Source organism: Delphinapterus leucas, chromosome 4 (assembly GCF_059928025.1).
Source record: "Delphinapterus leucas isolate spDelLeu-1000000601 "Yukka" chromosome 4, BTC_Dleu_Yukka2, whole genome shotgun sequence".
Lineage (NCBI taxonomy): Eukaryota > Metazoa > Chordata > Mammalia > Artiodactyla > Monodontidae > Delphinapterus > Delphinapterus leucas.
Window position 1 is genome coordinate 49,282,563 of NC_143132.1, and position 26,113 is coordinate 49,308,675.

Below are 26,113 nucleotides of genomic sequence, written 5' to 3' on the forward strand. Positions count from 1 at the left end.
TCCCTTCTCTCCCTGTCTTCTTTATCTTCCTTATGGTAGCCATTCTAATAGGTGTGATGTGATATCTTATCATGGTATTGATTTGTATTTCCCTGATGATTAGTGATGTTGATCATCTTTTCATGTACCTGTTCACCAAAATGTCTATTTAGTTCCTCTGCCCGTTTATTTATTTATGTATTTTTGGCTGTGTTGGGTTTTTGTTGCTGTGCACAGGCTTTCTCTAATTGTGGCAAGTGGGGGCTACTCTTTGTTGCAGTGCATGGGCTTCTCATTGTGGTGGCTTCTCTTGTTGCAGAGCACGGGCTCTAGGCACGTGGGCTCAGTAGTTGTGGCTCGTGGGCTCTAGAGCGCAGGCTCAGTAGTTGTGGTGCATGGGCTTAGTTGCTCCACGGCATGTGGAATCTTCCCAGACCAGGGCTTGAACCTGTGTCCCCTGCATTGGCAGGCGGATTCTTAACCACTGTGCCACCAGGGAAGTCACCCTCTGCCCATTTTTAAAATTGGATTTTGTTGTTATTCTTATTGAGTTGTATGAGTTCTCTATATATTTTAGATAGTCATCCTTTATCTGATATATAGGTTGCAAATATTTCTCCCATTCCATAGGTTATCTTTTCATTTTATTGGAGCTATCTATTGCAATGCAGAAGCTTTCTAGTTTGATATAATACCCCTTGTTGATTTTTGCTTTTGTTGCTTGTGCTTTTGGTGTCATATCTAAAAAAATCATTGCCAAGACCGATGCCAAGACACTTCTTCTTCTAGTATTTTACAGTATCAGATCTTATGTTTGTTTTTAATCCATTTTGAGTTCATTTTTGTGAGTGGTGTAAGATAGGGGTTCAATTTCATTTGTTTATTTGTGGTTAACCAGTCTTCCCAGCACCATTTTTGAAGAGACTATGCTTTCCTCATTGAGTATTTGTTTGCTCCCTTATCAAATATTAGTTGACTGTTTATGTGGAGGTTTATTTCTGAACTCTTGATTGTATTCCATTGGTCTATATGTCTGTATTTATGCCAGTACCATACTGTTTTGATTACTATAGCTTTGTAGTGCAGTTTGAAATCAGGACGTGTGATACCTTTAGATTTGTTCTTTTTTCTCAGGATTGCTTTGGCTATTTGGGATCTTTTGTTGTTCCACATAAATTTTAGGATTGTTTTTTCTATTACTGTGGAAAATGCCATTGGAATTTTGATAGGGTTTTCACTGGAGCTATAGATGACTCTGTTAGTATAGGTGTTTTAACAATATTAATTCTTCCAATCTATGAACATGGGCTCTCTTTCCATTTGTTTATGTCTACTTCAGTTTCTTTCATCAAAGTTTTCATTGTATAGATCTTTCACTTCCTTGGTTAAATTTATTCCTAATTATTTTATTGTTTTTGATGCTACTGTGAATGGGATAGTTTTCTTTATTTTTTTCCAGATGTTTTGTTGTTAGTGTATAGAAATGCAATTTATTTCTGTATGTTGATTTTATATCCTGCAGCTTTACTGAATTTGTTGATTAGTTACAACAGGTTTTTGATTGAGTCTTTAGGATTTTCTAAATACAGGTGACCCTTGAACAAGATGGGTTTAAACTGTATGGGTTCACTTATACATGGATTTTTTTCAGTAGTAAATACTACAGTACTACATAATCCACAGTTGGTTGAATCTATGGATGTGGAACTGCAGATATGGAGACACCGTGTATAAGGAGGGCTGACTATAAGTTATATGCAGATTTTCGACTGTGTGGAGGGTAAGTGTCCCTAACCTCTGCATTGTTCAAGGGTCCACTGTATGAGATGATATCATCTTCAAATAATGACAATTTTACTTCTTCATTTCTGATTTGGATGCCTTTTATTTCTTTGTCTTGCCTAATTACTCTAGCTGACACTTATAGTACTATGTTGAATCAGAGTGGTGACTGTGGACATCCTTGTCTTGTTCTTGATTTTAGAATAAAAGCTTTTAATCTTTCACCATTGAGTGTGATATTAGCTGTGGGTTTGTTGTAAAGAGCCTTTATTAAATTTACCTTCTATACCCAGTTTGTTGCGATGTTTTTATCACGAAAGGATGTTGTATTTTATCAAATACATTTTCATTCTATTAATATGGTGTATCACATTTATTGTTTTGTGTATGCTGAATCATACTTGCATCCCAGGGATAAATCCCACTTGGCCATTCTACTTCCCTGAGGTGTAAAGTTAGGTTGCATGAGATAGATCTGTTTTCTTAATATATACATTTGTTGCTATGAATATCCCTCTCAGAACTGCTTTTGTGGTAGGTTTTCCATAGGTTTTAGTATGTTATTTCCAGCTTCATTTGTTTTGAGATATTTAAAAATATTCTTTTTCAACTTATTCTTTGATCTATTGGTTGTTCAGGAGTAGGTTGTTTAATTTCTACATACTTGTAGATTTTCCAGCTTTCCTCTTGTTGTTGATGTCTAGTTTCATACCACTGTGGTCAAAAAGGATAGTTGGTATGATTTCATTCTTCTTAAATTTGCTAAGACTTGCTTTGTGGCCTATCATGTGATCTAAAGTGGGGCATGTTCCATGTGCACTTGAGAAGAATGTGTATTCTACTGCTGTGACTGAATGTTCTATAAACGTCTCTTAGGTTCATTTGATCTAATATATGGTTCCAGTCCAATGCTTCTTTATTGATTATCTGTCTGGGGGATCCATCCATTGCTGAAACTGGGGTATTGAAACCCCCTACTATTACTATATTCATGTGTATTTTTCCCTTCAGTTTTGTTGGTATTTGTGTAATAGATCTAGGTGTTTTGACATCGGGTAGGTATAGATTTATGATTGTTATATTTTCTTGATGTATTGACCCATTTATCATCATATAATGATCTTCTTTATCTCTTGTTACTGGTTTTGGTTTAAAGCCTATTTTGTCTCATATAAGTATAGATAACCCCCTTTCTTTTGGTTTCTATTTGCATGTAATGTCTTTTTCCATCCCTTCATGTTGAGTCTTTTTGTGTCATGAAATCTAAAGTGAATCTAGGCTGCATGTAGTTGGGTCTTATTTTTTTATTCATTCAGCCACTCTGTGCCTTTTGGTGAATTCAATCCACTTACATTTAGAGTATTTATTGATACATGAGGACTTATTAATGCTATCTTATTAATTGCTTTCTATTTGTTTTGCATTTTCATTGTTTCTTTTCCGCTCTGTTTGTGCCTTCCTTTTTTTGTAAATTAGTGATTTTCCATGGTGGTTGCTCTGTTTTCATTTCTTTTGCTTTTGTGAATTTTCTTTATGTTTTTGTTTCATGGTTACATAAAACATTTCATAGATAAAGCAGACCATTTTAGGCTGATAACAGCATAACTTCAATTGCACACAAAGCTCCACCGTTTTATTCCCTCCCTTTTATATTTTTGATGTCACAGTTTACCTCTTTTTGTACTGTGTATTTGTTAACAAGTTATAGTAGCTGTAGTTATTTTCTTTAACCTTTATACTATAGTTAAGTGGTTAACACACCATCCTATTACAGAATTAGAGTTTTCTAAATCTGTATACTTATCTTCACCAGTGTGTTGTATACTTTTGTATGTTTTCATATCACTAGCATCTTTTCATTTCAGCTTGAAGAACTCCTTTCAGCATTTCTTGCAAGGCAGGTCTAGTGGTGATGAACTCCCTCTGCTTTTGTCTGTCAAGGAAAGTCTTTATTTTTCCTTCACATCTGAAGGATAACTTTTCTGGGTATTCTTGGCTGGCAATTTTTTTCTTTCGACACTTTGGATATGTCATCCACTCTCTCCTGGCCTGTAGGTTTTCTGCTTAGAAATCCACTGAGAGCTGAATGGACATTCTTTTGTAGATTACAATATTTTTTCCTTTGGCTGTGTTTAGGATTCTCTCTTTATGCTTGTTTTTTGACAGTTTCATTATAATGTATTTGGAGAAGGTCTTTTTGCATAGAGATAATAGGGTGATCTATTAGCTTCTTGAACTTGGTTGTCCACGTATATCCCTAGGTTTGGGAAGTTCTCAGCTATTATTTCTTTAAATAAACTCTGCCCCCTTTTCCTTCTCTCCTCTCTCTCAAACCCTGATTATTCTAATATTTGTACATTTGGTGGCATCGCATAGATCATGTAAGCTTTCTATGCTCTTTTTCATTATTTTTTTCCCTGCGTTCTCTTCTGATTGGTTTATTTCAAAGTTCCTGTCCTCTAGCTCCCTTATTCAGTCTTCCATTTGATCTCCTTTGCTATAGATGCTCTCTATTGCATTTTTTTCATTTTATTCATGGAATTTTTCAGCTCCAAAATTTCCATTTGCTTCTTCTTTATGATTTCTATCTCTTTGTAAGTTTCTGATTTTGTTCATGTATATTTTGATTTGTTTGTCTATGTTTTATTGTAGCTCATTGAGTTTCCTCAAACAGCTATTTTGAATTCTTTATCTTCTAGGTTGTTAATTCTGTGCCTTTGAGCTTGGTTATTGGAGGATTATTGTTGTCTTTTGGTGATGACATGTTTCCTTGATTCTTTATGTCCCTTGTACATTTGCATTGCTGCTTTCACACTTGAAATAGCAGATACCTCCTCTTGTCTTACTAGTTGCCTTTGGATGGGATAAAATGTTCATTAGTCCTGTTTTATCTGTGGTTTTTTCTGCCCTGGTACGGGTACACTTGCTTCCCATGTCTTGCTTCTTCTTGTGGCGCAGTTCTTAACCTTTTCTTACAATCCGCCAGGCTAGCTGCTGTTAAGCTTTTGTTTTCCAGAAGGAGGCACTATGGCTTAAGTTTGTATTTCTCCCTTGTCCACAGAGACTGATAGTGTCCTGTTTAGCAGAGTCTCACTTACTGCCTCATTTGGGAGCATGCACAGGAGCTGCTGGTTCCAGAGTGTGGGGAGGTGTGGGTTTAGCACTCAGGGCATTGGGAGTGCCCGTGGGCTCTGTGGAAAGATTGTCGGGTGAGGGTCTCCCATGGGCTCATGGGCGGACTCCCTGCTAAAGTCCTGAGCACAGTTAGCAGGAACTGCATCCCTTCAGTGCCCTTTGGTATTCTTATCTGCCTCTTTCCTGATCCCTTCCCCCCTCCAGTCATGGAGATCCCACCTCAGTACTTGGGGTGCTGCTGAGTTAAGTGGGTTTCTCTCACAGTGGGGGTAGCTGGGCACTAACTTGCCACTCTCCTTTTCCCTCTTGGAAGAGGGCGCTCCTGGGTTGTTCAGCCCTGGGCTTGTTATGTGTGGGGAGGGGCAGTGCTGGCAAAGTTCCTTCCCCTTGGGAAGACTGGATTTCTACAAATTCTTTCTCATCTGTTGGTATCTGCCTGGGTCAGCACGCTCCAGGTTTTCCCTGACTATGGCCAAGAGGGATTGGGACAAGTTCACTGGCTATGCTGTCTTTACTGAGGTTTATCTGCCTATTACCAGATACACATGTGGCCGAGACTCCTCCTAGGTCCCTTGGCATGTGACTGGATCCCTCAATTCCCACAGAGGCACTTTTGTTTTTTGGATGGGTGCCTAATTTGTTGTTAAAAAGGAGGACAAAAAAGGAGGAATGTCTTATGCCATGTCATGGCGCTGATGTCAACTCTGCCAGGGAAAAATTTTCAAAGTCATTATTACCCTTTTTAATGAACAAATAATACTGTGTGTTCCTTTAAAATGAAGGAGCCCAATGAAATTCTTCCAGTTGAGAGTGTCTGGATACAAGTGTAAAATGAAAGGGAAAAAATACAGAATCTAAGAAGATCATTAAAAATCGTTTTGTATTTTGGGATTATTTTTACCTTGTTTGGCATTACGTTTACCTCGTATAGGATTTTTTTTTTTTTTACATCTTTATTGGAGTATAATTGCTTTTCAGTGGTGTGTTAGTTTCTGCTTCATAACAAAGTGAATCAGTTATACACATACATATGTTCACATATCTCCTCCCTCTTGCGTCTCCCTCCCTCCCACCCTCCCTATCCCACCCCTCCAGGCGGTCATGGGGAGCCTGAGGCCTTGTTTAAGTGGTTTATAACAGGTAATACTAGCTATTGAGAGTGATTTTCAGTTTTGCTTTGCTGTTGTTGTGTTCCCTTGCAATTTGACTTATTGCATAATGTCAGATGCAGTTCCCTGGGTTAGGTACTAAAAAGGTCCTACACCCAATTTCCAATGTGGGTAGAGGGAATTTTTCCATACCACCAGGCAACTCTTGGACACCAGCAGGGTGACCTACAGTTCAAATCAATTCTGACACTGTAACTGAGCAGGACCCTATGGGCCCTTCCTGGACAGATCCCCTCCCCCAGGTCCTCTGCCTGCCTCTCCTTTGTAGAAAAGCTGTAGTTTCTCAGGCCTCCCGAGAGTCACAAAAGCCTGGCCCAAGAATTAATGATTGAAAGGACAATATAGTGACAAAAGTAGCAGTTGGGCCAGGAGAACTGGTAACAATTGAAACAGTAAATCAGCCACATGGCAGTCACAGTATCCATAGTTCCTCCCTGAAATACATAGATAACAGTATCTGATCCACATTCCTGAGTTGTTTTACAGATGCTAAAACCCCCACCAAATGGAAGAAGTTAACTATTTGATGATCATGAGCACATAGCCCCCAGACCATCTGGAACCTGAAGATTGGTAACGTTAACCCCTGTGACACCGCCTTGCTACCACACCATCAACCAGTCAGAGAATCGTGCACGAGCTGATCATATACTCTGTGACTCTCCTCCGTCACCTTCCCTTTAAAAATGCTTCCCTGAAACCCATTCGGGAGTTGGGGTGTTTCTGAGCACTAGCTGCCCTGGACCCCTAGTTGGGCGCTTTATGATAAACGCTGCGCTTTACTTCCCCACAACCTGGTGTCAGTAGATTGGCTTTACTGTGAGCAGGCGAGTGGACCCAAGTTTGGTTTGGTAACAACACTGTCTATCTGAAGATAGCATCAAATCCCACAGGTTAAGGGCTCAGTCCTATAAGACTCTCCCCCAAGCCCAACTTCAGATGCCAGTCACAAGTCCAGGTTGTCACCTGTGCTTCGGACTGACTATAGATCAGAAGTTCCAATGGTCTCTGCCTTGGCTTCAGTTGATTTGCTAGAGCAGCTCACAGAAATCAGAGAAACATTTTACTTACAGGATTACTGGTTTATTATAATCAATTATAACTCAGGAATAGCCAGAAGGAGGAGATGCATAGGGCAGGGTATATGGGAAGGACATAGAGCTTCCATGCTCTGAGTGCACCATTCTCCTTGAATCTCCATGTGTTCACCAACCCGGAAGCTCTCCAAACCCCATCCTTTTGGGTTTTTATGGAGGCTTTATTCCATAGGTGTTATTGATTCAGCCTCCAGGGGTGGAGGTCCAGGGTGGCACTGAAGGTTCCAACCCTCTAATCATGGTTGGTTCTCCTGACAACCCAACCAGCCCCCATCCTCAGGTGCTTTCCAAAAGCCACCATGGTAACATGCACCCTGCTGTGGTGGAAAGGGGCTTGTAACAAAGGACAAGGAACCCATTTCCCCTTTATGACTCTGAAGTGTTTTCAGGAACTGAGGGCACGAAACCAAATATTACAGCAAAAGATGCTCCCATTGCTCTTATCGCTGCCAAGGATTTTGGGAGCTGTGAGCCAGGAACTGTGGATGAAGACCAAATGTATATTTCTTACAAATCACAGTATTGCAGGTACATAGCTATTTTTCCCATCCATGTGTTCATCTGTCCTTCTGTCTATTAAGAAAATAATTAATGAAAAGTATAAAACACTTGAAAGAATAGAGAGTGGTATTAAGTACATAAATGAATTCCCTCCCCAGTCGTCACTCTCAATGTTGTTTCTTGGATGTAACTGCTTGTTTTTAATTATTTGCTTAGTTAGTGCTAATTACACATTACACAGTTATATCTTGTTTTGTCAGCTTTACACTGTGCCTTCTGACCTTTCCACATCAGGCAGTACAGCGTGGATGGTTAAGTTAAAACACAGACTGAACTCAGACTGCGTGGGTTCTAGTCCAGGTTTGCTGCTTCTAACCTATGTGACCTTGGGCAAATTATCAAGCCATTCACTGCCTCAGTTTCCTTGTCTATCATATGGCATAATAATAGGACTTATATCATGGGATAATTTAAACATTGTATTAAAAGATTTATGTAAAGTCTTCAAAAGAGTGTCCGGCACGTAGGTGCTTAGTAGATGTTGGTTGATACTGCTGTTCCTGTTAAGATAATGAAAGATGAGGTCTTCTGCTGACTCACACTTTCTGTCACTCTTTTCTAAACTTTATAAAATTATCTTTATTTCTGTGCATTAAAATAATGTATTTAGACCTTTTCTTTCCCTAATAGCATTAGATAGCACATTTTAACTTCCTCCTGTAAGTGAGGAAGAAAATCATTTCTGCATTATTTTACATTTGACTTCCATTAGCTAGCGTATAACTTTTGCATCATCAGGCTTTATAATCTTTAGTTTTATTGCTCTAACTATAATTAAGGCTAAAGTGTAGCCTTAATTATATCAATCTTTATGGATTGATTCTTTTTTTAAAAAACTTATTTAATTTATTTATTTTTGGCTGCCTTGGGTCTTTGTTGCTGCACACGGGCATTTTCTAGTTGTGGCTAGCGGGGGGCTACTCTTTGTTGCGATGCGCGGGTTTCTCATTACGGTGGCTTCTCTCGTTGTGGAGCACGGGCTCTAGGCGCGCAGGCTTCAGTAGTTGTGGCACACGGGCTCAGTAGCTGTGGTTCATGGGCTCTGGAGCACAGGCTCAGTAGTTGCGGCGCACGGGCTTAGTTGCTCCGTGGCATGTGGGATCTTCCCAGACCAGGGATTGAACCTGTGTCCCCTGCATTGGCAGGCAGATTCTCAACCACTGCACCACCAGGGAAGCCCTGGATCGATTCTTATACTTAAAAACAATAACATTATGAATATCATGTAAATGTTAGTCAATATAGAACATGATCCTTTGAAACCAAATCTATACCTCTTGATGGAGAATTTCCCAAACATCAAGGTCAAATGGATCTTTTTTATACAGTACCTCAGTTGCTTAATCATGCTGCATTTTAATTTGCTTCATATTTTAATGATGACTTTCTTATACCTCTTCTTGTGTTTTTTTTTTTCTGGAGTGCTAATTGCCTTTTTTTCTGTTGAGAGAAAGTACCACCTTCTGTAACATGTCATGAGGATTTTCCTTCATATGATTTGTTGAATTGAATCCACTTGCTGCTTCTCCTTTTTTTTTTTTTAAAGATGTTTTTGATGTGGACTTTTTTTTTTTTTTTTGCAGTATGTGGGCCTCTCACTGTTGTGGCCTCTCCCGTTGCGGAGCACAGGCTCCGGACGCGCAGGCTCAGCGGCCATGGCTCACGGGCCTAGCCACTCCGTGGCATGTGGGATCTTCCCAGACCAGGGCACGAACCCGTGTCCCCTGCATCAGCAGGCGGACTCTCAACCACTGCGCCACCAGGGGAGCCCCTGATGTGGACCATTTTTAAAGTCTTTATTGAATTTGCCACAATATTGCTTCTGTTTCATGTTTTGGTTTTTTGGCTGCGAGGCATGAGGAATCCCAGTTCCCTGACCAGGGATCGAACCCTCACCCCCTGCATTGGAAGGTGAAGTCTTAACCACTGCACTGCCAGGGAAGTCCCTCCACTTGCTTCTTCAAGGCATTTTGGTTCTTTTTCCTCAGAGCCCTCTATCTTCCTGTTTCAGTGTTCACTGATTATTGTCTTGACCTGTTGCCCAGCTGTTATTCTGAGTTTGCTTTTCATTGAATTCCTGGGTTGGTTTCACTCTTGCTCATGTCTTTCACTTCCTTGGATTTTTCTTTCCATTTTACTGGGTTAAATCTTCAAATAATGTTTTTCTGAAAGAGCACATGGGAACAAAGCTTACCTGTCTGAAACTGTCTTTATTTTGCCCTCATAAATGATTTGTATTTGTATTTAGAACACTGTATTCAAAATCCTTTTCCCTCAGAACCTTACAACTTTGCTCTACTGTCTTCTAGTGTCCAGTGTAGCAAAAGACAAGGCTAATGCCAATCTAATTCTTGTTTTTTTATTGGTAACATTGTTCTTCTTTCTGGAAGCTATTAGGACCTTTTCTTTACCTGTGAAATTTTACAAGGCTCTAAGGTGAGTTTTTTTTTTTTTTTTGGTAGAAAACTTTATTGTCAAATAGGCAGATCTGCTCACTAATAAGAAAAGAGCTTAAACATCTGAAATTTAGAGACAGAGTATAAAATTTTGAGATACAAAATATTAGAAAGCCATTGTGTTGTACGGTATATAGAGCAAAATGCCACAATATAAATAGCAATTAATGTCCAAACTAAAAAAGACTGAAGTCCTTATAAGGTCGTCTTCTAAGCAGAAAGGCCAAAGTGAAGATTAAAGACCAGTTCTAAGAGGGTGTAAAACATGGTCTTTGGGAAGCACTGGAGTTCTATTAAGGCACTTTCTTGCATACCTGGGATAAATCCCACTTGGTCATGGTGTATAATTCTTTTCACACATTGTTGGATTTGATTTGTTAATATTTTGTTGATGATTTTACATCTGTGTTTATGAGGAAAATTTGTAGTTTTCTTGTAATGTCGTCTAGTTTTGGTATTAGGGTAATGCTGGCTTTATAGAAAGAGTTAGGAAGTATTCCCTCTGCTTCTATATTCTGAGAGAGAGTGTAGAGAATTGATACAATTTCTTCCTTACATATTTGGTAGAATTCATCAATGAATCCCACCTGGACCTGGTGGTGTCCGTTTTGAAAGGTCATTAATTATTGATCCAGATTCTTTACTAGAGATTATAGGCCTCTTCAGATGATCTGTTTCTTCTAGCATGAGTTTTGGCAGAGTGTATCTTTCAAGGAATTGGTGCATTTCATCTCAGTTATCAAATTTGTGGGTATAGAGTTGTTCGTGGTATTCCTTGATTATCCTTTTTTAAAAAATTAATTTATTTATTTACCTATTTATTTTTGGCCGTGTTGGGTCTTTGTTGCTGCACACGGGCTTTCTCTAGTTGTGGTGAGCTGGGACTACTCTTGGTTGCGGTGCGCGGGCTTCTCACTGCGGTGGCTTCTCTTGTTGCGAAGCATGGGCTCTAGATGTGCAAGCTTCAGTAGTTGTGGCTCGCGGGCTCTAGAGTGCAGGCTCAGTAGTTGTGGTGCATGGGCTTAGTTGCTCCGTAGCATGTGGGATCTTCCCTGACCAGGGCTTGAACCCATGTCCCCTGCATTGGCAGGCGGATTCTTTCTTTTTTTTTTTTTTTCTTTTTTTTGCGGTACGCGGGCCTCTCACTGTTGTGGCCTCTCCCGTTGTGGAGCACAGGCTCCGGACGCGCAGGCTCAGCGGCCATGGCTCATGGGCCCAGCCGCTCCGCGGCATGTGGGATCTTCCCGGACTGGGGCATGAACCTGTGTCCCCTGCATCGGCAGGCGGACTCTCAACCACTGCGCCACCAGGGAAGCCCCGGCAGGTGGATTCTTAACCACTGCACCACCAGAGAAGTCCCTTGATTATCCTTTTAATGTCTATGGGATCTGTAGTGATGTCTCTTCTTTCATTTCTGATAATGGTAATTTGTGTCGGGTCTGTTTTCCATAGTTAGCCTTGCTGCAGGCTTATTGATTTTATTGATCTTTTCAAAGAACCAGCTTTTGGCCTCATTGTCTTTCCTCTATTGATTTCCTGTTTTCAGTTTCATTGATTTCTGCTCTAATTTCTAATTTCTTTTCTTCTCCTTACTTTGGAGTTGATTTGCTTTTCTTTTTCTAGTTTCCTAAGGTTGGAGTTTAGATGATTGACTTTAGATCTTTCCTCTTTTCTAATAATGTGCATTCAGTGCTGTAAATTTCCCTCTAAGACCTACTTTTATGGCATCCCATAAATTTTGATAAGTTGTGTTTTCATTTTCATTTAACTAAAAAGATTTAAATTTTCTATTGATATTTCTTCTTTGACCCTTGTTTTATTTAGAAGTGTGTTGTTTAGTTTGTTTTATTATTTATTTATTTATTTATTTATTGGGCACCCCTCGTGGCTTGTGGGGTTTTTTAAGTTCCCCGACCAGAGATTGAACCTGGGCCCTCAGCAGTGAGAGCGTGGAGTATTAAGCACTGGACCGCCAGGGAATTCCCAGAAGCGTGTTGTTTAATCTCCAGGTATTTTGGTATTTCCTAGCTATCGTTCTGTTATTAATTTCTACTTTAATGCCATTGTAGTCTGAGAGTAGACATTGTATGGTTTCTGTTCTTTTCAATTTTTTATGGTATGTTTTATGGCCCAGAATATGATCTGTTTTTCTGCATCTTTCATGTGAGCTTGAGAAGAATGTGTATTCTGCTGTTGCTACGTAAGTAGTTTATAGATGCCCATCATATCTAGTTGATTGGTGGTGCTGTTCAGTTCAACTGTGTCCTCACTGACTTTCTGCTTGCTGGATCCATCCATTTCTGATAGTGGGGTATTGAAGTCTTTAACTACAATAGTGAATTTATCTATTTTTTCTTGCAGTTCTATCAGTGTTTGCCTCACATATTTGACTTTCTGTTGTTAGGCACATACATGTTAAAGATTGTTATGTCTTCTTGGAGAATTGACCCTTTTATTATTATATAATATCCTTCTTTATCTCTGATGACTTTCCTCACTCTGAAGTCTACTCTGTCTGAAGTTAATATAACTATTCCTGCTTTCTTTTGATTAGTGCTAGCCTGGTATATCTTTCTCCATCGACTTACTTTTAATCTATATAAGTCTTTATATTTAAAGTAAGTTTCTTAGAGACAACATATAATTGAGTCTGACAACCTCTGTCTTCTAACTGGTGTCTTTAGTCCATTGGTGTTCAAGGTGATTATTGATATAGTTGGATTAATATCTACCATAGTTGTTACTGTTTTCTATTCATTGTCCTTGTTCTTTGTTCCTATTTTTGTCTTCTGCTCTTTTTCTGACTCTTGTGGTTTTAATTGAGCATTTTTAAAAAAAATACTTATTTTATTTATTTATTTTTATTTTTGGTTGCATGGGGTCTTAGTTGTGGCATGAGGGATCTTTCGTTGCTGCGCACAGGCTCTTCATGCAGCACGAGGGCTACTCTCTAGTTGTGGCGTGCGGGCTACTCTCTTGTGGCGTGCGTGCGGGCTTCTCTCTAGTTGTGGCGCACGGGCTTCTCTCTAGTTGTGGTGCGCAGGGTCCAGAGTGTGTGGGCTCTGTAGTTGTGGCCTGCGGGCTCTCTAGTTGAGGTTCTTGGGCTCAGTAGTTGTGGCCTTGGGCTTAGTTGCCCCGCAGCATGTGGGATCTTAGTTCCCTGACCAGGGATGGAACCTGTGTCCCCTGCATTGGAAGGCGGAATCTTAACCACTGGACCACCAGGGAAGTCCCTAATTGAACATTTTATAGATTCCCTTTTGTCTCCTTTCTTAGTGTATCAGTTATACTTCTCATTTTACTTTAAGTGGTTGCCCTAGAGTTTTCAGTATGCATTTACAAGCAACTCAAGTCCACTATCAAATAACACCATACTGCTTCATGGGTAGTGCAGGTACATTATTAATAACAAAATATTCCTAATTCCTCCCTCCTGTCCCTTGATAATTGCTGTATTTTTTTCCTTTTAGTATGTCTTGTAATTTTTGTTGAAAGCTGGACATGATGTACTGGGTAAAACGAACTCCAATAAATAGGCTTTTAGTGGTGTGGGGGGTGAGGTGTAAGGGAGGTGAAACATTTTATAGTCCTATGATCCTCAGTCCTTTAGTGAGTCTGTGAACTTCAGAATTGTTTCTTAGTCTTACCCCCAACCCTTAAATTGGATAGAATGGTTAGAGTGGGCTGGAGTTGGGTATGTCCCTTACCTCAGTTTGGTTAGGCTCTGATAAAACCTCAGTAGGTTAGGCTCTGGTAAAACCTCAGTAGGTTAGGCTCTGGTAAAATAGTTTGGCTTGAGGGCAGGCCTTCTTAAGAAGAATGGAATACTCTGGTATTCGGTACCCCCTCCATCCACTGTCTTGCTTTCTGTGGTGTCATTTACCCATGGTCAACCATGATCTGAAAATATTATATGGAAAATTCCAGAAATAAACAACTTACCAGTTTGAAATTGTGCATTGTTCTGAGTAGCGTGATGAAATCTTGTGCCATCCTGCTGTTTCCCACCCAGGATCCTCAACCACTGACATCACTGTAGCTCAATCCACGATCACCTGACACAGATGATCCTTCTTCTGACGTGTTATCAGAAGGTCAGTAGTAGCCTAACACTACGTCACAATGCCTGCATCATTCACCTCACTTCATCTCATCACGTAGGCCTTTTATCCTTTTACATCATCACAAGAAGAAGAAGGACAGTACACCAATAAGATATTTTGAGAGAGGGACTTCCCTGGTGGTCCAGTGGCTAAGACCCTGTGCTCCGAATGCAGGGGGCCCGGGTTCGATCCCTGGTTGGGGAGCTAGATCCCACATGCATGCTGCAACGAAGACTTCGCGTGCTGCAACTAAGAGTTTACGTGCTGCAACTGAAAGATCCTGCACACGGCAACGAAGATCCTGCATGCCGCAACTAAGACCCAGCGCTGCCAAATAAATTTAAAAAAAAAGATATTTTGAGAGAGATCTCATTCACATAACTTTTATTCTTGTATATTATTATAATTGTTCTATTTTATTATTATTTTCTTACTGTGCCTAATTTATAAATTAAACTTTATCATAGGTACATATGTATAGGAAAAAGCAGTATATATAGGGTTTGATGTGACGCACAGTTTCAGGCATCCACTGGGGGTCTTGGAAGTATCTCCTGTGGATAAAGGGGGACTACTGTCCTTCAAAATGATTCCTTTTCCCTTTCTCCTTCTGGAAGCACCAAAGGGATTTTTCTGATATTTGCTGTGGGAATCTGTAAAACTGGTGAGCTGTGGTTTTTGAAGCAATGTCATCTCAAGTAAGTTTTATTAAAATTTAAGCTGAAGCAGGGATTTATTTGTTGACTATACGGAGATTTATTGTAGCTGTGGTTTCTGTTGTTTGTGTCTTTCTCTTCAGTACTTGGACCATGAGACTGCATCAGCCACATTCATCGACAGTGGTGGACAGTTTGTTTTATCCCAGGTGACAGGAATTAGCCGGAATCCTTACTGTGGCTATGAGCACCAGACTCTGTCCAGCCGGGAGCGCCTGGAGGAGGACTCCTTGTTGGCCGCCTTACAGTGGCAGGTGCCTGATGTGGGCCCAGTCCCCTTTTTGAAGAGCACTGACCCTTCTTCCAGCTACTTTGTCATCTTGAACTCTGCAGCCTTCTTCAAGGTGGGAAGCCAGCTAGAGGTGCTGGTTCATGTACAGGATTTTCAAGGAAAGCCCAAGAAGTATGGTGGAGACTACCTGCAGGCCAGAATCCACTCCCCTAAGCTGCAGGCAGGGGCCGTGGGTAGAGTGGTGGACTACCAGAATGGGTTTTACAAAGTCTTTTTTACTCTGCTCTGGCCAGGCAGAGTTAAAGTGTCCATATCTCTGGTCCACCCCAGTGAAGGGATCAGAGTTCTTCAGAATCTACAGGAAGAGAAACCAGACAGGGTCTATTTCAAGAGCCTCTTCCGTTCAGGAAGAATTTCCGAAACTACAGAGTGTAACGTGTGTCTTCCTGGGAGTCTTCCCCTGTGCAACTTTACAGATCTCTATACCGGAGAACCCTGGTTCTGCTTCAAACCAAAGAAGCTCCCTTGCAGTAGCAGAATTAACCATTTCAAGGGCGGATACCTGAAGGGCCTCCTAACTGCTGCAGAGAATGCTTTCTTCCAGAGGTACGTGCTCCTGGCTCTAGGGGTCATTTAAGAGGTCCCTTTCCATTGTCTTTGTCCTACTTAGGAGACTTTCTTGTTTCGCTTATGTGCTTCTTATATCTTTCTGAACTTGGCCCAATTCAGGAGAGGCGGTAAGAAAATAAATATTTATATTTTGTGATTAGTGTACTTATTTCAGTTCAAATTAATGACCTTAAATTTTTGTTCTTTTACCCTGATATCTTTAACTTCAGAATTGCATAGTATATCTGTATAAGCAAGATCACTTATTCACAGAGCAGATAAAAAAAATCATCCAAGAACAGGGCTGCTAGAGGTCTTATAGTCAGGGTAGTGTTTTAGCTTCATGTCTAATAAACTGAAAAAAGTTTTAAGTGACATATTATTAGTTGTTAAAATCATATAAACATTTATTGATAGGAAAAGACTATGAATATGGTAACATTGCTGGACTGATATAATGATAAGCATGGGAAGCCAGGAATACCACAGCAAACTGTATTTTTGAAGGTTAATAGTTGTTGAAATTATTGCATTCCATATAGTTCTGAAATAAAATAACATTCTTAAGGAATAAAAAGAAAAATAACATAGAAAGTACAATTACTTGAGAGAATGTAAAACATTTTTTATTTTTAAATGAAATCTATACTTTAAAAATATTCCCTTGGGCTTCCCTGGTGGCGCAGTGGTTAAGAATCCGCCTGCCAATGCAGGGGACACAGGTTCGAGCCCTGGTCCGGGAAGATCCCACATGCCGCGGAGAAACTAAGCCCGTGCGCCACAACTACTGAGCCTGCGCTCTAGAGCCCATGCTGCACAAGAGAAGCCACCGCAAAGAGAAGCCGGCACACTGCAACGAAGAGTAGCCCCCGCTTGCTGCAAGTAGAGAAAGCCCGCATGCAGCAGCAAAGACCTGACGCAGCCAAAAATAAAATAAAAATTAAAAATAAATAAATTTATATAAAAAAATATTCCCTTGTAGAGAGGGATCACATAAGATGTGTGGTCTGTATGAGCTTCTAAAATAAAACTCTGATTTTTTACTTCCTGAGTCAGCTTTTGGTGGTAACAGTTTTAAGTACATATTTGATGCCATGCTTTCAGAAGGCCAGCAGAGGGAGCACTACTCCCAGTGTATTCACTGTACTCTTCTTGAGGGGACTGCCTAGTTTTTTGTGGCTCAGTACAAAAGGACTTTAGGTTTATTCTTGGGTTCAGATCTTAGACACATTATTTATCAATGACTATGAGCAGGTGATTTTATTTCTGTGTACTTTCTGCCTATGTATGAAGACTTTTCAGTTACCCCCTTTTATTTTATTTTAAATAACTTTTTTTTAAAGTTTTTTTTTTTATGTGGACCATTTTTTAAAGTCTTACTCCCTTTTAGAGTTGTGTTGTCAGTCTACTTAGTGGCTTAGCAAAGAGGAGGAAGCATAGCATGTAATTTACTGAAATTCCACGTGGAAAAAAGTGGGAAAAAGGTTAGAGAATTAAGTTCGTGTAAAATTTAAAATGTTCCTAACACTAAATCCTACCATTAAAACCAAAGAACACCTGTGAATCCAGAAGGATAAACTAATGTCTGCCCCTGCCTTTACTTGCATATCCTGGATGAGGCTGGCTGAGGGTACTTTGTAGTAGAATCATTGAAAAAGATTCTACTTACCTGGAAGTTTTCCGGGAAAGCGTTTGAGGTGGCATAAGTTTTTGGAAACCAAACATTTGACAGAGTCCTGTTACAGATTTTTTTTTGCATTGTTTGCTCTGTTAAAAATCTGAAATTTTGCATTAGGCTAACTGAAAAGAAAAAGAGAAAGATTGAAATTGATCATTTGAGAGATCTTTGAGTGTAGTATTTTGAGCTCATGGCCTGAATATGTTAAGCTACGCTCATTTTTACCTCTCTTCCTTGGTGGCTCGTAATGTTGCTTAATTCAGAAAGGATTAAGAAGCTTAGCCTTGGTCTTTGGTTCCCAAATGACAGTTGGACAATTAAGGTGATCTAATCTCTCAAGGAAAAAAAAAAAGTGTTGGTTTTAGAAAGAACCATAATACTTTGCTTAAAAGATTCTGATAGTAAGAGGACATCTTTTGAAAGAATGAGCTTATCACATTAAAAGCTTCCCTTTTATTTTAGCATGATTTATACTTTTTTTTTCTTTCTAACTTTGTATTAAAAAAGTTCAAATCTGTAGAAACCCTGCAGGAATAACAACAGTGAGCACCCATATACCTTTAACTTAGACTCACCATTGTTAGGTTTTGCCGGATTTGCTTTCTTTCTTTCTATGTGTTTATATGTGTGTATTTGTGTATAATTCTTTCCCCTCAGACCATCTGAGAGTAAGGTGCAGACATCATGGCACTGCACCCCAGGCGTATGCATCTCCTAGGACTTTCTCCAACGTATAACCATGACACAGTGATCACACTTGGGCCTTTTATCATTGACACAACATTGTTGTTTAATATGCAGTCTATATTCAAGTTTATCCAGTTGTCCCAATAATATCCTTTATTGCTATCTCTTTTATTTTAACTGAGTCTCTGATCACACACAATCTTTTTAGTTGTCTCTTTAATCTTTTAGTCCAGAAGAGTTCTCTAACTTGTTTTGGTTTTTACATTGACAATTTTGATGTTGCTGTTTTTGTAGAATATTGCTTAAATTGGATTTGCTGCTTTATTGTTTCTGCGTGATTAGATTGAGAGTAAACATTTTTACAAGCAAATTACTGTGGTGAAGGTTTCTTCTTTTCCTTACCTTAAAGCTTTAAACTCATGAAAGTAGTTTATATGTGCTCTCTTAAAGTCATGTATATTAATTGTCACTTTTATAATCCACGAAATGCTGTTATTCTCTAACATAGCCCCCTATAATTCCTTCCTTCCTTGTTGTCTGTCTCCCTAATTCATTAGAATGTCAGTGCCATGAAGGAGGAGATGCTGGGGTTTTTTTTTTTGTTTGGCTTGTGGGATCTTAGTTCCCCAACCAGGGATCGAACCTGGGCCCTTGGCAGTGAAAGCCTACAGTCCTAACCACTGGACCTCCAGGGAATTCCCGATGCTGTGTGTTTTGTTTACTGTTATATTCCTAGTAGCTAGGATGGTGCCTGGCACATAGTAGAAGCTTAAGAATTATTTAAGAACAAATCTGTTTTGAGTTGATTTTTGATGAAATGAAATATCGTGACTGCAAGTTCCCATATCGAGTTTGGAAAGTTAGCATTTTATTTTTTGTTTGTTTTTGGTCTAAGTGCAAGAGGCCTAATTATTATGAGCCAGTTTCTGGAATAGTTACACCATGTTTTCAGTATACTCCTCCTGGACTCCACTGTCCCCCACCTTTTCACACAGCCCTCTATCAGGTATTTTCTGAGCATGGACTCTAGTCCAGGGCCTGTGCTAAGTACTGAAGATGAAAGATGAATGGGACATAATCCATGTCTTTGAGGAGTACATGTTTTATTAAGGGGAACAGACACTACAGAGCCATAGTAATGATGAACAGAGTACATGCATGAGCACGTATCTGGGGACACATGTCCCCAGGTAGGACTCAGCTCTGGGCAAGGCCTAAGGAATCTGACGTATGACTTAATGCTCCGTAGTCTTGCAGCCTGAAAACTAAGTAGTGACAAAATAGACATTCTCATCAGTGTGAGCCATTCTCTGAGTCCAAGGGAAGTAAGTAATTCAAACAGAATTTGTCATTTTGGAGTTTGCGCTCTAAGGGTGAAGCAGTGAAAAATTAAAAACTTGTTTAATTCTTATTCAGTTTATGTATCCATATAACCTGCTTATTATAATACACCTAGTTTATTAATTATCAATTTTATTGAGTAACATTTATAAGAATATTTCATCTTAGTAAAGCTTTGTGAAATCCTGTCCATTTAAAAATTTGAAAATAAAGATACATATTAGAAAATAAATGTTCCTGAATCTAAGCTTGTACTCTTTTTATTCCTCTTTCAAGTGGTGTCAATATCAAAATGCCAATCAACTCCAGTGGACCTGATTGGGTGACTGTGATTCCCAGCAGTATAAAAGGTAAAAAGGAATGAGCTCGATGATTTGTTGTTTTTCCTGCTAAGTGTGTTGAGGCTCTGTAGTTACACTGATGTTACAAAGCCCTTTTTTTTTTTTTTTTTCCTTTTTTAATATGTCCCGGTTACTGCTGGGCACGGTTTTAACTGTGTTTTAACAAACGTTCCAGGTGATTCTGATCCATTGTATAGGATACTATTAAGAGTAAAAGAATGAAATTTAGAAGAGTAAATGTATGTGTTTTGTTTTTGCATAATAGGTATAATGAGCTATAGGGACTTGTAGAAAGAAAGGATGAACATTATTAAGGAGGTTATGCAGATGGAAGGGGATCACTCCTTGGCCTTTTGGCTAAGGTCAAGTGCAGGTGGCAGACGAGGCCCTTTTAGCTGTTGAAAGCATGTATGTAGTATCCTACAGAGCAGGTAGTGCAAACACCAACGCCACAGGGATGAGGTATATAACACACATGAACCCACCAGTGTGGGTGTTGGCACACACTGGAACTGCAGAGCAAGGACCATCTAAAGGGGGTGTCCCCTCAGTTCCTATGTTGCTATGCAAACATTGTTGCTATGCAAAAATGTAGACCCAGCATAGCCAGATCTATAGATTTTTTTCCATGAAAAACCAGAAATCAATTTTTGAACGTTAATATCTCCAGATTTCAAAACATCGGCATCCAGTTAAAAACTTTAAAACTATTGTGTGGGCTAAATAAAATTTGAGGCCCAGATGCAGGCAGGACACTGTCAGTCTGTATCTCTGGTGTTCACTGTCATGTGCCACAAGAAATCCCGATCTTTTCCTAGTGAAGAGCTGTATTTGATTTACTTGAACCCAGTGAGTTACTAATTTTAGAGGGTACATATGCGAAACATCGTTAATAGAAATTGCTTACCTTTTATCTGCCTGGCCCTCAACCCCACAGCCGAGATATCAGTAAACATGGGATCACCCAGTAGTGCTCAACCCTTCATATGCTCACATCTGACACCTCCGGAGGCCCCGTCCCACTACCAGATCTATCCCCCTCTTCCACAGCCCTGGTTGTCTGGCTCACCCACCTTGTGATTCCCTGGCTGTCCAGTGGGAGGAGCTTTGGATGGTTCATTTGCACCTGACAGGTCTTGGGATTCAGCCAGGAAGTGGTTGTGGGTTTGTGATGTACATTCTGTTTAGAGAGAAGAAAGATTCAGTAACTAGTGGGGCTTTTGATGGATTTTTAGAGGAAGAAAGAAACCATGAATCAGTAGGAGCAGGGTAGCCTGGCTTTGATAAAACTGTCTCGGAGCAGGTAAATAATCGGAAAGAAAAGAGAAGGACAATTACTTTATAAATCAACGAAGTCCGGCTTGGGGGAACTTCACCTAAATTCACCTTAGTGACCAGCAGGGGGCACTCAAAGATGCTAAACGAAGGGCTCACATTCTTCCTTCTTTAATTCCTTCCTTCTTCCCTCTCTCCCTGCCTTCCTCTCTTAATTCCTTCATTCCCTTTGTTCTCTTTTTAAAATCTTTTGTTTTCAGATAATTTTAGACTTAAGGAAGAGTTGTGGAAATAGTACAGAGTTCCCATATAGCCTTCACCAAGTTTCCCTTATGCTAATTTCTGATTAATCGATTGACTGCTTGGCTGTGCTGGGTCTTCATTGTGGCATGCGGGCTCTCTAGCTGAGGTATGTGGGATCTTAGTTCCTGACCAGGGATCGAACCCAGGCCCCCTGCACTGGGAGTGTGGAGTCTTAACCACTGGACCCCCTTATGCTAACTTCTTAAGAAATCACAGAACACTTATCAAAACCAAGAATTTAACATCCATATAATGTTATTAACTAAACTATAGAGTTTATTTGGATTTCATCAGTTTTTCCACTAATGTCCTTTTTTGTTTCAGAATCCAGTGCAGATCTCACATTGCATTTAGTTGCATGTTTCCTTAGTCTTTCCTCTGTGACAGATCCTCAGGCTCTTATTGTCTTCCATGACTTTGACACTTTTGAAGAGCATTGGTCAGATAGTTTTTAGAATCTCTCTAAACTTGGGTTTGTCTAGTGTTTTCTTTTGATTGGAATGAGGTTATGCATTTTTGGAAAGAATAGGACAGAAATGATGTTGTATCCTTTTGAGGGGGTACATGATGTTGATATGTATTGCTAACAGTGTTAACCTTGATCACTTGGTTAAAGTGGTGTCTACCTCGGTTTTCCACTGTAAACTAATTATTTTTCCTTCTTTCTTTCTTTCCTTTTTTTTTTTTTTTTGGCTGTGCCTCTCGGCTTGTGGGATCTTAGTTCCCTGATGAGGGATTGAACCCAGGCCCTCAGCAGTGATAGCATGGAGTCCTAACCACTGGACTGCCAGGGAATTCCCTAAACTAATTATTTTTATCTTTGTATTTACTCAGTATTCTGGGGAGGTACTTTGAGACTGTGGTAGGCTGAATAATGGCCCCTAAATATATACAAATCCTAATCTGTTGAATTTGTGAATGTTACCTTATATGGCAAAAGAAACTTTACAGATGTGATTAAGTTAAGAGTTTTGAGCTGGGGGGGAGATTATCTGGATTATCTGAGTGGGCACTAAATGCAATCACAAGTGTCCTTTTAGGAGGGAGGCAGAGGGAGATTTCATACAGAAGACAGAAAGCCATGTGAAGATGGAAGCAGAGAGAGATTTGAGGATGCCATGACATTGGCTTTAGAAATGGAGAAAGGGGCCATGAGCCAAAGAATATAGCTCTAGAAAAGGCAAGGGAACAAATTCTTCCCTAGATCCTCCAGAGAGAGCGTGACTCTCCTAACACCTTGGTGTTGGCCCAGCGATACTGATTTTGGACTCCTGGCCTCAGAACTGTAAGAGAATAAAGTTGTGTTGTTTTAAGCCACTAAATTTGTGGTAATTTGTTACAGCAGCTACAGGAAACTAATACAGAGACTATGTAAACATTCTGTTTCTGCTTAAACTTTCATCTACTAATTTTAGCATTCATCATTCGATCTTCCCTGCAGCAGTTATTTCTGTGGTGTTCTAATGGTGACTTGCTCTGTCTCTCATTTTTAAGACATTTATTAATAGAAATTTTTCTGTAAGAAAGAGTTGTCCCTTCTTCACCATTAATTTAATTTTATCAGCATAGACTCCTGACTATTTCATTCTTTGGATTATAATCCAATTCAGTTGTTCACATTGTTCCACTTTTGGTAGTTGAGAACTTTTTTAGTTTGGCTTCTGTGCCCTTTTGACATGTTCTCATTCTTTTTTTTTTTTTTTTTATTCACATATGTTTTAATTCAATGCAAATAACTTACATTTATCTATCACTTATAATTTTATTTTCAATGTGATAGGTAGGACAGGGATTGTTATTTCCATTTTATTTTATTTTATTTTTACATCTTTATTGGGGTATAATTGCTTTACAATGGTGTGTTAGTTTCTGCTTTATAACAAAGTGAATCAGTTACACATATACATATGTTCCCATATCTCTTCCCTCTTGCGTCTCCCTCCCTCCCATCCTCCCTATCCCACCCCTCCAGGCGGTCACGAAGCACCGAGCTGATCTCCCTGTGCTATGCGGCTGGTTCCCACTAGCTATCTACCTTACGTTTGGTAGTGTATATATGTCCATGCCTCTCTCTCGCTTTGTCACAGCTCACCCTTCCCCCTCCCCATGACATGCTCTCATTCTTTTAATTAATTAACTTATTTTTTTGGAGCACTTCCTTACTTTATGGTACCACAGGATATTTCAGGTCCATCTTATATTTTCTTTGCCCAGGCCTTGGAAGTGTTCATAATATTTACACTTACATTATTTCACTTATGAATCCTGTATTTTGAAGGTTTTATTTTCCCTATGACACTTCATAATTTATATATTAGTTAATTGATTTTCGTACAAGGTAAAACTCTTCTCAGGTGCATGTTTAGAGTCTGGTGGATTGCTTGAGGTTGCCAGTGCTACCCCCATGCACACATAATTCCAGTCAAAAGCAAAGAAACACAGCTTTCAATTAGACTAGACTATCTTATCAAAGGCAAGCATCTGGTTTCTGACAGGCTTTTCCAGTGTCAGAATTACTACTGAATTTTCATGAGCATCTGCCCTGTGGTCCTCAGACCATTATAGCCTAATGGTGTGGGACCTTGATGGCTTCTAACCTCACCAGCAACTAAACTAGAGCTCATATTTTTGGGGGAGTTTACTGAAAGTTTAGGATAGGGCTAGATTTAATAGCAATAGAATAAATATCAACATCTTTATAGCTTTTTACTGTTTTCTCTGTTTATTGAAATTTATCTCATATGCAATAGAGCACACAGATCATAAGCATACAGTACGACCGAGTTTTACATGTGTACATATCTTTGTAGGGTGAATTCTAAGATGACTCCCAATGATCCATGCCCTTATATAAACCCGTCCCTTCAATTATATGACAAAGTTGACTTTAAAAAAAGATTGGGCTTCCCTGGTGGCGCAGTGGTTGAGAGTCCGCCTGCCGATGCAGGGGACGCGGGTTTGTGCCCCGGTCCGGGAGGATCCCACATGCTGTGGAGCGGCTGGGCCCGTGAGCCATGGCCGCTGAGCCTGCGCGTCCGGAGCCTGTGCTCCGCAACGGGAGAGGCCACAACAGTGAGAGGCCCGCATACCGCAAAAAAAAAAAAAGAGATTTTCCTGGGTGGATCTGACCTAACCAGATAAGTCCTTAACAGGGACCAGGTTCTTCCAGAAGAAAGAGATTGAAAGTGTGAAAAGGATTCCATGTGAGGGAGATGCTTCATTGCTGGCTTTCAAGATGAAGGAGGCCATGGGGCAGGGAATGTAGGCAGCTTCTAGGAGCTGAAGGGCTGACGACAAGCAAGGAAATGAGAAACTCAATCTTATAACCACAAGGAACTGAATTTGGCTAACAACTTGAACAAACTTGGAAGCAGATTTTTCTCCAGAGCCTTCAGAAAGGAACACAGCCCTGCTAACATCCTGATTTCCACCTGTGAGATCCTGAGCAGAGAACCTAGCCATACCATGTGCAGATTCCTGACGTGCAGAACTGTGGGAAAATAAATGCCCCTTGTTTTTAAGCCGTTAAGTTTGTGGTGATTTGTTACACAGCAATAGAAAACTAATTAACTACCACCCAGATCAAGATATAGAATGTTTACAGTGTATAGAATATTTCCAGCGTTCCAGTATGGCCCCTTATTGTGACAACTGCACTTCCACACTATTACAGTATCGAATTTTCACAACAGCCCTTCAGAATAACTAGTAGTTTGTCCGTTTTACAGATAATGAAACCAAGGTCCAGGTCCAGTTAACTTAGGAAATCAAAGGACTCACATCCTACACATAACATCCAGCAAACTGATATCATTTGGGGAAAGGAAGCCCACAGCCGTTTCAATAATAAATGTAGGTCTCTGTAAATGGTCCCATCTCTGCTACCTCCTGTCTCTTCAACTCTGAGAAACTTTGGCAAGTCACTCTGACTTGCTTTCTTTACCTCTAAAAGATATTTGGACTAGCTATTCTCTGAGGTCCCTTTCAACATTCTCTGAATCTACAGGTATTTCTACCTCACATAGCATTTTTATCTTTCCTTTGTAAAATGCATAGCTTTTAGGGGACTAAAATAGAATGGAAAAAAATCAATTTCCCAAGGTTTTGTGGGGGGAAACTCAAGCCAGTATGGTGGCTGAGTAGCTAGGACCTCCTCACGTTCCCAGCACTGGACGGGGCATGCCCAGAGCTTGGCATGCTATCCTCACTCCTTACCTCCCCGAGGTGGTGCCCGGCACTCCTGTGCTCATGTTCCCTGGTCAGGGAATTGTTTGCCTCCATTTCTTCTCTGACTTGTCTTTCCTTCCCCTCATGAACCACGTGCTCCCTTTGGCCAGCCTTTCACTGTTCTTACTTCTAACTCCATGCCAGAAAATTAAGGGACCTGTGTTCACACCTCCAACCCTTAATTCACACAGTATCCCTCTCGTCCAGCTCTTTCTAGATCATTTAGAAAAATTTATCTCTGCCTTTTTCTCTCTCGTTTTGTCACATTTGTGGTCCAAATAGCCCTTATTATGGCTAATGAATGATATGGGATGATGCCCTTTGGAGGAAAGTGTAAGCTGTGGACTTTTAAAGTGAAGCCAGGACATTTTATTTTATTTTATTTTATTTTATTTTTTTTAAGCCAGGACATTTTAGAGAAG

The 26,113-nt window shown here is 40.0% G+C and overlaps 1 protein-coding gene across 6 annotated transcripts in view; it reads left to right on the top strand.

The window, feature by feature from the left end:
• NXPE3 (neurexophilin and PC-esterase domain family member 3) overlaps nucleotides 1–26,113 on the top strand; it is a 52,261-nt gene that overhangs the window by 11,421 nt on the left and 14,727 nt on the right. For 5 of the 6 annotated variants that reach the window (XM_022593728.2, XM_022593474.2, XM_022593395.2 and 2 more), the window contains 2 exons: nucleotides 15,082–15,836; nucleotides 19,822–19,895. In XM_022593728.2, the coding sequence (XP_022449436.2) occupies nucleotides 15,082–15,836; nucleotides 19,822–19,895 (829 nt within the window). Of the gene's footprint in view, nucleotides 1–14,191; nucleotides 14,274–15,081; nucleotides 15,837–19,821; nucleotides 19,896–26,113 lie in introns of all 6 variants that reach the window. The other variant, XM_089910509.1, reaches the window with a different exon arrangement.